This window comes from Lepisosteus platostomus, chromosome 22, assembly GCF_059453375.1.
Source record: "Lepisosteus platostomus isolate fLepPlt1 chromosome 22, fLepPlt1.hap1, whole genome shotgun sequence".
Lineage (NCBI taxonomy): Eukaryota > Metazoa > Chordata > Actinopteri > Semionotiformes > Lepisosteidae > Lepisosteus > Lepisosteus platostomus.
The window spans coordinates 12,013,301-12,025,637 of NC_142632.1; the positions used below are offsets into that span (position 1 = coordinate 12,013,301).

A 12,337-nucleotide genomic window follows, 5' to 3' on the forward strand; every position below is an offset into this window, starting at 1 on the left:
TTAAAAATACAAAACAGAGAATTCCTGTACTTCCTTTCACACCACAGCAAGGCCCCCAAGCTTAGACTGCATGTATTTTAACACATCGTTTTATATTTCAGTGGGGAACAGATGGGGTTAGCATTTCTGCCTCACAGTAGAGGGGCCGAGTCCAATTCCAGACCAGCGGTGGTGTCCGTGTGGAGTTTGCATGCTTTCCCCAGGTTTTCATGGGTTTCTTCTGGGAGCTCTGATTTCCTTTAACATTCTGAAGACATACTGCTAAGTTAATTGGCTTCTGGAAAAATTGGCCCTGGTGTGAGTGTGTGAGTCTGTGTGCGCCCTGCGATGGACAGGTGTCCTGTCCAGGGTGTGTCCCGCCTGTTGCTTGCAGAGGCTATCTGGCTCCACCGTGACACCGAACTGGATGAAGTAGTTAGAAAATGGATGGATTAACCTGTACTAACTTCCTTTATTGTCCCAATTTCACAATTTAAAAAGACACCTGAAGAAGCTAGGTCATCAGTGTGAGAGACAAACACATAAGATATATGCATGATAAAAAATAAATAGAAAAATACAGAAAAATGTAACAATCAGTTGTCTAAATTGTGTATGTCCATGGATATGGAAATAAAGGTTTGCTTAGTTCCTTTGCACTTAAGGCGAAGGCTGGTTTTAGTAAACAGTTACCGAAACTTGCCTTTTTTAAAATATGTTTCATTTATTAAGTACACAAAAGTCTCCAAAACAGTACAAAGGGAGGAAAAACTGTTCACAAACACAGTTCTTTCAAAAATACATGTTTGCATACAAACCTGGGTTAAGAAACAAGACTTAAAAATAAAACATGCTGGCTACACCCATATCTACCAAACAGTATTACACATATTTTCCCAAGAGTCTTTCCACTGTGGTAAGATATACATTGCTCTCTCATTAATACTGCAGAGCCGATCACAGTTATTTGAAGCAGATGGAATAGTTCGAATTATTACTAAATTACTATTCCATTTTTAAGTGAATTTTTCCAAGAAGAAATTCCTTTTCCTGAATCGCTTCAATGCTTCTGTGACCACTCTCTCAAAGAGAGGACGTTTCCTGCCTAGTGATCATGGGCCAGTGCGAAATCCAGGCTTATGTACAAATTGTCGTAGTTGAAGGATACCATCCACACCCATGTAAGCCACAGCATCTAACTGCACAGCAGCTATCTCAACAAAACTATTCAAAATTCATCATTAAAACAAGCACTGGAGAACTCCAAAGTCAGAGCACTGTCAAGTATTCTGTACTTGTAACCAATTCATCACTGCAGCATAATTTGGACATAAATTCACTTATTTTTTAATTTAGTCTATCATCGCCCAGCATTTTGTAATTCAGTCTTGTATCTTAATTATGTTTTTTTCCTTCCACATTCCACAATAAAGCAACTTACAGAATATTTGTGGTCATTTGTACTGCAATGAGGAATGTGAGTACCTTGCTCATGAGAGCAACAGCAGTATGTACTCCCTAGTGTGCTAACTGCAGCCCTCATTAATTCACACACCCCAAATCTCAGCTTGTTCTCTAGTGTCTTAGTAGTGTCTAAGACCTGTTTGTGTCTGGAGAGTCCTGGGTGAAAGGTCTGTCTCAGGTCCCAGCCATTTTGAGAAATGAGCTGTGGATCAGGCTCAGAAAAAAAAAATCTGCAGGGGCACAAGCTGCAGGACCCCTCACCCCAAAAGCGAAAACCGATTTTCAGCTACGGTGTCAAACTTAATTCTGGTAAAATGGTCAGAAAACAGAAACACCTTGAAATGAGGTCAAAACAACTTCCACGTTCATTCTTCGCCTTTATGATGGCGATTATTTTTTTGTAAACGTGAACTGAACTCCCTGCCCTCTGAGGACAAGATAGATGTGGCCAGGAATTTATTTGGTTTCAAACAAAAAAGAAGTTTCCCTGGGCTTCAGCTTCATGATGCATCTGCCAGGTGGCGGTGTGACCTACCCACTCGCGGGTAAGGCAGTCAGGAGAGTGACCGGCAGCGTGACAACCACGGATTCGCAGGCTGGGAAAGGTGTGCTTGCCGGCACCACGGCGCATTCCTTTGGGAATCAGGTCTCCCATTCCTATTTTCGATCCCGGGTCTCTGCCCACGTGCAAGACCAGAATGTCCGCTGCCACCCTCTAAGGAGGCCTTCAGTAGCGTATTTGCCAGTGGCACCAGGCATCATCTGGTATAGGACCTCTGCCAGCTGAAGATGGCATGGATGTTATGGGAGCAGGCCGGCACCCTCTTGCAGGTGCTGACGCTCCGGTGGCGGAAGGCCCTGACGTTGGTGCCGCCCCCCAGCCCCCTGCGGCGGGCCGCCTGCTTGGACCGCTCCTCGGCCGCGAAGAAGTCCGTGGTGGCACGGAAGAACTCCAGCAGCGCCTGGTGGCTCCACTGGAGGGCGCCCTCCTCCCCGGGCGTGGAGAAACCGCAGTGCCCGCCCTGCGCCGTGAGCAGCAGGAAGAAGTGGGGGTTGGTCTCGAAGAGCTCAAAGGGGAGGGTGGCGGCGGGGGCGCCCCGGATGGGGTCGTCGCGGCTGCACAGGCAGAGCACGGGGATCGCCACCTCGTCCACGTCCCGCAGGGGGTCGTTCCGCTCCCAGTAGGCCTCCCATCCGCCCGTCAGCGCGGGGTGGCAGAACAGCGCCTCCTCCAGGGCCCGCAGGGAGCAGCTGGAGAAGAGCTTGTCCATCTGGACCATGTCGCCCAGCGCCGTCTTGTACCTGCGGGAGGTTATAACAAAATGAACGGAAAGAAAACAGAGAAAATCCTGGAGTTGCAGTTTCCTTCCTTTGCAGCAGTAATGGGGAGAGAATGGATCCAGCCATTTTCCACGCAGACCACATCTATCTTCTATATGTACTGTAATAGCAGCCACATCACCCTGTAACTCACAGCTGGCAACCCACTGAAGCTCAGCAGGTGTGAGCCTGGTCAGTACCTGGATGGGAGACCTCCTGGGAAAAACTAAGGCTGCTGCTGGAAATGGAGTTAGTGCGACCAGTAGGGGGCGCTCACCCTGTGGTCTGCGTGAGTCTTAATGCCCCAGTGTAGTGACGGGGACACTATACTGTAAAAAAGGCGCTGTCCTTCAGATGAGATGTAAAACTGAGGTCCCGACTCTCTGTGGTCATTAAAAATCCCAGGGCGTTTCTTGAAAAGAGTAGGGGTATGAACTGGCTTCATCACTCTGTTCTCCTCGGTGTTTTGAGTGGGTGTCCACGACAAAGATTATTATTAACATCATACTAGAATGTCAGTTCATATTATTAGGTGTCAGTATTTTTAAAATGATTATCATCATCATCATGCAACTTTAATGGCATTAGTGTTTAGCAGGATAATGGACATTATGAATATTAAAAGGTGAAGTATCACACAGCGATCAGAGAAATGCCCCCCTCCTCCTCCCAGCACCTCGGCGAACCTCACCTGCTGAGGCAGGCCTTCTGATAGAGCAGCAGGGCCCAGCGGAAGGGCCAGGGGGGGCCGCTCTCGAACCAGCTCTGGCAGCGGAAGATGGGCGACAGGCAGGCGGCGGCGGTCACGTAGCTGGACGAGCCGCACTCCCCCAGGTAGGACAGCAGCAGGCCCGCGCCCGTGCTCTCGCTCACCGCGTACAGCCGGCCCGCGGGCTGCCGGTACCGGATGTACCGCACGGCCTCCCGGAGGTCGGCGGGGTCGCCGAACTGCTGCAGCCGGGGGGTGCTGAGGGGGGTCCCGTTCTGGCTGCGCCGGCTGAAGACCACGGGGAGGTAGCCATGAGCCAGGCCCACCTGGCAGAGCTGCGCGGGACAGAGCAGAGGCGTTCCGGCACATTATTCCCCAGGAGAGGGCGGCCCGGTTCAAACTCACCACAGGTTCTTCCAGAAAAGAGTCTGTTTTCTAGTTTTCCAGTGTTCCTCCAGTTTAAGGTAAGGCTTGCACCCACAGCAACAGATGAAAAGCTGAGGTTAAGGGGGAGACTACTACATGTTAAAGGCATTTCAGACTTCCTTCTTAGAAGGAGGATTCTGTCAGACTTTTGTTTTGTTAGCTCAGTTAAACTTACCAAACAAATCTTTGGAATAAGGATCTAAACTGCAGCCTGTGAACCTTAAACACCACTCAGACTTACAGAAAGTAGACAAGAGTCTGAGAAGAAGATGAGACGTGCAATTAGTGTGGTTTTGGTTTTCTAAATGGAAAATAGATAGGGGTAGTAATAAAAAAAAAATAAAGAAAAGGGAAAGAGGCCGTGATGTTCCTGGGTCAGTGGGTGCAGCTGACGATCACTGCTGACCTTGTCACCTTCACCAGAGGCTGGATTCAGAATCCTATATGTTTTCTATATTTGCTGGTGAAGATTTGCAGCCCTGAGCATGCAACTCCTGTCAACACTATCTTTCCTTGGAAGAAGTAATAGATTTATTCCATGGTGAAAAAAAGAAGCAAGAAAACACAACGTTTCGGCCATGGAGCCTTCTTCATGTGTGGCTTAGCCACCTGAACTATCTTTCCTTGGTTGTGTTTGTCAAAGGGGACGGCCGTCACTCTGATAAACAGGACCAGGGACAGGGTGAGTGTTCAAATGTTGCGAGATGTATACCAAATCCCTAATCTATCTATGCAAACACAGGTCTGCGAGAAAATTTGCTGATCTGGGCTCTTTCTTGAATCAGGTATGAAATTTCTGTTTTGTTTAGAGGTCTTGCTCTGTGCAAACCTTCACTTCAGCACAGGGCTTCAGTATACTTCTCAGTGTATTAAACTGTCAAAAAGGTATATCGCTACCACAGTACATTCCAGGCCACATCATTCTGAGGTGAGCATCTAGCGTATAAATGCAAAAGCCTTAGGCTAGTCTGTGGGTTTCATACCGCACAGTCAGGAGGACAAGAATCCACAGCATACCTCTCTGAATAATGCATCAACTCTGACGCACGGCACACTGCACCACATTTGCAAACCAGCATAATCACCCCTGAGAAGACGTATTGATGTATTTCTGGCATGAATCATGGGGAGCTCAGTGCAAAATGCACAGATGACAAGCAGAACTCCTTTCTTTTCCCCCTGCAAAACTATAGCAATATCCCAGAGTAACACGAGAAAGGTAGTTCACATCAGCAGTTCTCTTACACCAAAAAGCATTTAAATCATTAGATTTAATATTTAGAACAAGTTTAAGTAAGGTGGAAAACTAGTGAAAAGTCCAGCTATTTGTTGCTTCGATCATAAAACTTCTGCTAAATGCTACAAAGGTACCAAGCAGCCTGACTCACAGCCTAATTAGATTATAGCACATGTTAGGAAAGACTAGACTACGGTACAACAAAACAGACAGAAGACAAGCAAAAGACAATGTTACTTTAACAGGCCACTATATAGCTTCTGAAATCAGGAGAGCTGGGGGTGGTTTAATTATTTCCTTTGAAGACTAAAGGCAAACTCTAATGGGTTCTGTGTTTCTCCTAATAATTTTCATAAAAAATGACCTGGATTTTCAATCTTTTCTTCTGTTCACCCTACTGCAAGGCATTACGTCAACACAAGCCATTCTTGTACTGCTCTGGATGCAGAGACCATACAGCGGATGAAATATTGGGACATCTGGTTTCTTTCATGGGCCATAATTGAGCAGCCCGAAAAATTGCCTTCCCAGAGCAAGAGGACAAGAACGGAAAAGCCAAGCGGAAAGCAGACTTTCTAGAATTCGCAAAACAGTAAAATATTGTGGGATTTTGAAAAAATACATACTGTAACATAACATTTTCCTTTTTTATCCAAGCAAAAGGGGTTTATAGGACAAACTGTGCATGGAATGGCGGTATGGAGCTAATGACAGCTCAGACCTCCAACAAGACCACTGTCAGGCTATAAATTCAGGACACCCCACTATCACCTTAATCGCCCCCCCATTACTAGAGGAGGTCTGTCCCTCCTGTTCTTCTTTCCAGTCTGTCACCTCCCAGCGTACCTGGTCTGTGCCGATGAATACCGTCTCGGTGCACTGCACATTTAAACCGCTGCAACAGACTATCTATTTGGAAACAAGGGAAGAACAAAAACTCATGAATGTAGCAGGTTGTAAAGCGAGATTTGAAATGACAGCAAGACAGATCTCATCCATTCCCAGACATGAGGCAAAAGGCGCTATACATGTACTGTGCAACTACTCCTGTCCAAAAAAATAACTTAAAAAAAAAAATGAAAATCTTCCTCCCACGTTCCCATTAAGAATAGAAGCACCGGTTCTTTAGTTCAGGCTTAAATAAAGAAGTCAGGTAGCAGGCAGGACAGAGAAGAACCAGAAGCCCTGTCTTTTTTACGCCAGCAAAGAAGCCAGCTCAAATCCGAAGGGATCTGCTAATCTTGCAACATTATCGCACTGTTCAGAGGAGATTCACTGCCCTGTACAAAGACTGCCTGTTGTTCTGCCTAATTTAGATCAACATTATAGATTCTGGTGTAGTTAGTAAACTACTCACGTTTTCAAATTATACCAAGTTAGAAGGATTAGCAAACTCTGTAGCAGCAGCAAATTAAATTCAAAAACAATTTAGGTAATTATTCAGGACTAAGCAAACATCTGGCTGATGATAGTTAATGTAAACAAATGTAGGATATAAAGGCAGGCAGCAAAACCATAAAATATACATACAAAACAGGAAACACTTGAGACTGAAGAGGCTAAATATGAAAAAGACTTACAGTAGGTGTTTGTGTCGACATCATCTACATCTTCCAGACAAAAAGAGGAAGCAACAAAAAGGCAAACAAAATGGTAAAAAAGATCAAAGTAGAGAATTTAAATTAAGGAATGTTATGTTAAAGTTATGTAAAGCATTAGTGAGGCCTCATTTACAATATTGTATACAGTTTTTGCCACCATTTTACAGAAATTATACTGCTGCTCTGAAAGTCATCTAGGAAAGAGCATCCAGATGCATTCTGGGGCTTAAGACAATGTCCTACACTGACAGGCTGAAGGAACTGAATCTTTTTAGTGCTGAACAGAGAAGTCTATGACGGCACCTTATCTCAATATATGGAATCCTCAATAACACTGATAAGATCAACCCAGCAGACTTTCTTCAGACTCAACAGCGCAACACGAACAAGAGTAGCGGAAACTACATGGAAGTGCATTTAAAACCGAGAACAAAAGGCACTTCTTTGGCCAAAGGGTAATGAGAGTATGGAACCAGCTGCCATGCCACGTTGGTTGAGCTGATACCCAGAATTCTTTCAAGAAACGGCTGGATGAGATTCTTGATTGATTAGCTACTAATCACAAGGTAGGCCAGATGAGCTCATCTTTTGTAACTGTTCTTACATAAGAAAGAAGAGTAAGCCCACTAGCTTGAAACCGTCATCAGTAGGTACAGACAGCTCTGAACAAGGTTTGTCAAATTGCGCTCAGTGATTATGCCACCTGATAAGGAAAATACATGCCAAAGTGCTGTTTCCTTAATGGCAAAGAGTGTCTGCTGCTGTCTTTTGCGCCGTGTGTCATCATCGAGAAGGAAATATTGCTGTTGAAGTGCTTAGTTGCTAACAAGTGCTTTATAGTCTGTGCTTGAACACCAACAAATAGGACAGTAATGAAAAGGCTCAAATAGAAATCTGAGTTATGGAAGGTTCTGGGTCTCTCGAGTCCTGCTTCAGCCAATGCATTATGCTCTTAATTAAAATGACTCCCTACAAAACACCACGTATTAAGACACGTGCAGTCTCCAAAGAGAAACAGAGAGTGGCTCACTGATTTAAACCATTCTAAACACAAAGGCTCCAGCAAAAGAACAAAGAAGCCGATTTTTACTCTGTTTTAATTATCTGTGTTACAAACAATACTGGCTCCAGAGAAAAGAATAATTCAGTGGGATATCTGAATGAAGGCTAAATGAGCCATCTCCAACCCATAAATACTTTCCCTATGTGGGCACATTTAATTTTACTGGACAGAACAACCCTTTGATGCAGTATTTTTCTGATGCAAGGAAGAAACTATAGAGTTCTAAACACTTTGCAGAACACATTGTCTGGCTGTGGTTCAGGAAAAAGGGTTTGGGTTTGGTTTGTTGCCTGTTCACCTAGAGTAGCTACCATAGGAATAACACCTCTCATGCATTAAGATATTTGCACTGTGGTGCACTTTGCACTGGGGTATGCGTCTAGATTGCACAATGCACCACAATCAAATCAAAGGAAAAAACAACAGCTCAAGCTTGCCTGTGCTTGTACTGTAAACAGTTTCCCTGTTGAAATCTATTGGAATCACAGAATGGGTGGGTGTGTAAAACAATCAGGGATGTGAACAAAACTCAGTCTTTTTCAAAACATTCAGGAAAGGGAGTCCAGATCCTATAGAACTGCTCCACAGCACCTCTCCTATCGAAGTAAATCCTCTCCATTGTATCACCATCAAGCTCTTGAAACAGGGTACACGTTTCCATTCTAAAAAAAGAGTTTTTTTGGCCACAACCATTCCAATCAACAGTGCTGATTGTTCTCCCTTTGTTAGTCTGAGTTAAAATAGTGTTTTTAAATGACAAAGCATTACCCTTTTTAAAACAGTGCTATAGATAACTTTAAAATGGAGCACTGCAATTAGGCCCAAATGAAGTGTCACTTATTTGTAATCTGGCTGAGAGATGCCCTGGTCTGACCTGTCCCATTGCTGTCTGGTTGGAGAGGAAGCAGCAGGCAGTTTTGCACAGCAGTCCTGTTCAATATTGCACCTATCCATCACTTCACACGCGGGGAAAACAGTTAACAGGCAATTAGGACAGTGCTCATTAAGAGCTGCATTCTGTGCTCTGTTTCCGTGCCAACTCTGTAGGAAACGTAGCAACATAATCACTACTAGTTAGTGGGCTAATAAATAAATCCAACAACCTGTTGCCACTGTATTTAAAAAACAAATCTAGTCAGAATTATTGCATGAATGCAAGGGAAATAAGGTCTTCGCGTCGGCTTTGCTTTGGTTTTCTGAGCTGCCCGTTCTTGTACAGATCCTGGTTATTATAATTTCGCCACCTGATTATAAGCAAAAGTGCCGTGACGGATGCCAGGAATTAAATGTATGTGTTGCATACAGTAGCAAGATATCGGTGTTGGTGATGGCACCTACGGCGCTTACAAAGCCGAAATGGTCCAGACCGTTCCATCCCTGATGACAAATAAATGCGAAATCTTCTATGGTCCGGAGCTCGCCGAGATCCTATGAGGACTACGCCTGCCCCCCGAGCAACTGCAAAGAAGCTGGCATCGATGGGAGTGATGCCCTCACCTCCTCGCGCGTGCCCCCCTCCCCAGAGGAATCCCACCCCCAACGGGCCAAAGGTTTCATGCACCATGACAACAACCCCCACCCCGGCTGATCCGTTTCAGCAAACGGCTTCTTAGCCGCTTCGAACAGACCCACAGCATCAACGCGGACACGCTGAAGAAAAAACACAAACAAGACTGAACAAACACGTTCAAGTGCTCGGGGTACAGACGAATGGCATCTGGCTTAACAGCCTAGTGTGATTAAAACCACGCCTGACAGCCCAGCCAGCAGCGTGAGATGCTTAAGGGTGATGAAAAGTGCTCTGTAAATTTGATTTTCCCAGACCTGCCAGTCCTGAATATTACGATAAATAATCATGTTTGCACCTTATCTGAACGTGCAATATAAGCTTTCAGCAACGTCCCCCGCGAACAATGCTTCATCGCAGCAGGCTGATAAAAACAGCCTTCTTCTGGACAGAATAAACAGTGGATATGGACACACACACAAAAGTGGGTAAATATTTTTTCCCCCCTGCCTCTCTCTGATAAAGGTCGTGTTGTGGCAGGTGGCGTTTCAGACTAGGAGTAAAAACTATTTTCTCCTTTACAAAATAAAGAGAGAACCGATTTATTTCGTCCGTTCCTTCCTGGTAAAATACGAGCAATGCAGAAATTCCCTTACTTCACATGCATGCAAATATCAGAAGAGAGTGGCGTTTTATTTCACAAGCAGCCTGATCGCGCTAGAGGAGCACCGCTGTATCGGACTTAAATTACCTCGAGGTGTAGCGAATCTTTGGCTGCCCAGCTCTCTCCCACACACACCCTAATGAATCCATTCTACAGCATCTGCTCGCCATCCTGTCGTTCAAAAGGACGGCTTTGTTTTGTTTTCAGAACGTGGGCAACCCATTGGCATATAATCTCAAACCAGCTAATTACCAGCACAGCGCATCCAGGGGATAACTCGTCCAAGATGCATATTCTTCCACGATAACGCGCCGTGGGCTCTAGAAACGCGGCACGAACATGATTATCATATAGTTACCTTCAAGACATTCCTGGTGATTTTGCCAAAGGAATTCGGGATGACCAGGAGGATAGGACTGGTGGAGTTGCTGGATGTTCTCCGCCGTCGGTGGTGCGCCGAGCCCGCCACCGCCCAGTCCAGCGCCACCAGCCCGTCGTCACTCAGCTGCAGGTACTCTCGCATGAAGTGCACGGAGCTCTCCAGCGGCCAGCAGGCGCTGAAGACGGTCTGTAGGAACGGGCTGGCTCTCCAGCTCCAAGTCAGAGCCGTCGCGAAATTGCTGAAAGTGACACAGTGCTTGAGGAGGTAGTTGGCGAGGGCGGAAGGCTTGCATATCAGCGACACCGGCTCCTCTCCAGCTGGCGCCCCCGCCGCCGGACAGGGGTCGGAAACGCACCTGTCCGGCTCTCTGGACGGGCGCCGCGCCGTCTTCCTCCCCAGCCCGCCGAGAAGGACGCCAGGCCAGGGTTCAAATCCAAAGTACCGCTTGGCAGGCCAGAGCAAGGCCACCGCTATCAAGACGAAAACGGCAGCGAACCACTCTAGCATCTCACGGAGACGACGGCGGGCGGGTGCGCCTGAGCAAGTCGGTCGCCGCTTGCAGTGTGTGCACCGAAATAGTTCGCCCAGCTAAGAAAATTTCTTCCGCAGGAAAAAAATAAATAAGAAGTGCAACCGCGTCTGTAGGTTCTTTCACCGAGCGCTCATACAGACACAAACGAAAGCCATGAAGCTAGCTTTTGCCAAGGAAACCCGCGGTGTGCTTTTACTTTCTCGCCGAGCTCCGGTTTAACTCCAGAGTAGTGGAAAACACTAAGCTCGGTGGAAATGGCCAAGCGGTTTTCTCAACTCGGAGCAAAAGGCATCCGTGAGACTGATTTTTTTTTTTTTTACTGCGGTTGCCTCCCTTCCTTGTCCACTAAATTCATGAGCGAGGTTGGTACAGAGTCACTCCAGCACACATCAGCTGATTTGAGCCCGACAGCGGCGCACAGCGTTCTGCTTAATTGAACGATGTTGACAGGGTCTGAGAAGTCGACAGCCTCTTCAAACTGATACTCAGATCCACTTCGTGCAACATCCTCCGCGCACAAGAGTTACGCTTCTGCATCCCATAGGGTGTCGCGGCGGCGGAGGCTGACATCTGGCAGGTATCAATAGCGCAAATTGCTGATAATATTAAGATTGATAAGAGCGTGTCGGTGGGTGACGGAGGCGAGGGGGGCTCTCGGTGCGAGCGGCTATCCTCCGCCTGCCTAGAACGCAAATGTCGCACTATAAACACAGGCGCGTAGCCAGTTTTCATTGCTCAACTTCGAGAAGAAGGCGTGAAAATCTGCCTCACAGGAGAGTGACAAATCATGACCACCCCTTTCTCCACGTCCACTAGCCTTAAATCCCCCGTGAGTTACTGATACAATCAGAAATGCTGTGATAGGGAGGTTTTAAAGGCGATGGTGATTCCACTGCGCTCGCTTTCCTCCCAAGTTTGAATCCAGCTGGGGCCACATGTCTTTCGCTTCAGACTTTGCTTTTATAGACCAAGATGCTGCGAGCACTCGGCGTCAGTAACCGCTCCGTTTATTTTAACCTCCGGTGAACAGCAGGCACAGCGCCCGTCCTCAAGGCGGATAATTTAAGCCGCTTGAGTAAAATAGATTTCTGTGTATTTCCTCATGATCAGTACTGGTACGGGTCTCATGACTTGTGTTCTAAACCCGCCGTGATTTCCTCTAACATCTCATAATCGTGGTGTGCAAAAGCGTTTGCAGATGGTTAACCTTTATTTCAGTTTTATTTATAGTTATCTAAATGCGGTGTTGCTTCTATGCAAAGTGCAAACAGGTGCAATTCAATTTGAAGCGGGGCACCTGATAAGTCAGCTACAACAAAAGGGAGAAAACTGATCTCCGCAGAAAGAAATGCTCGACAATCTGCTTTCTTTATTAGGCGTGAATTGTTCATAATGGTTCGTGAAGGGCAAAGTGAATTGGCTCACAACTATGGAAGGTTTTTCTGAAATGGAA

The 12,337-nt window shown here is 46.3% G+C and overlaps 1 protein-coding gene across 1 annotated transcript; it reads right to left on the reverse strand.

The window, feature by feature from the left end:
* Positions 1 to 683: 683 nt before the first annotated feature.
* On the reverse strand, positions 684 to 11,984 carry abhd15a (abhydrolase domain containing 15a). The gene is made up of 3 exons (XM_088615683.1): positions 10,329 to 11,984; positions 3,455 to 3,807; positions 684 to 2,745 (listed from the first exon to the last, which is right to left on the reverse strand). The coding sequence occupies exons 1-3, from the start codon at positions 10,857 to 10,859 to the stop codon at positions 2,202 to 2,204; spliced, it is 1,428 nt and encodes a 475-aa protein (XP_088471809.1). The 5' UTR covers positions 10,860 to 11,984; the 3' UTR covers positions 684 to 2,201.
* Between the last annotated feature and the right edge of the window lie 353 nt (positions 11,985 to 12,337).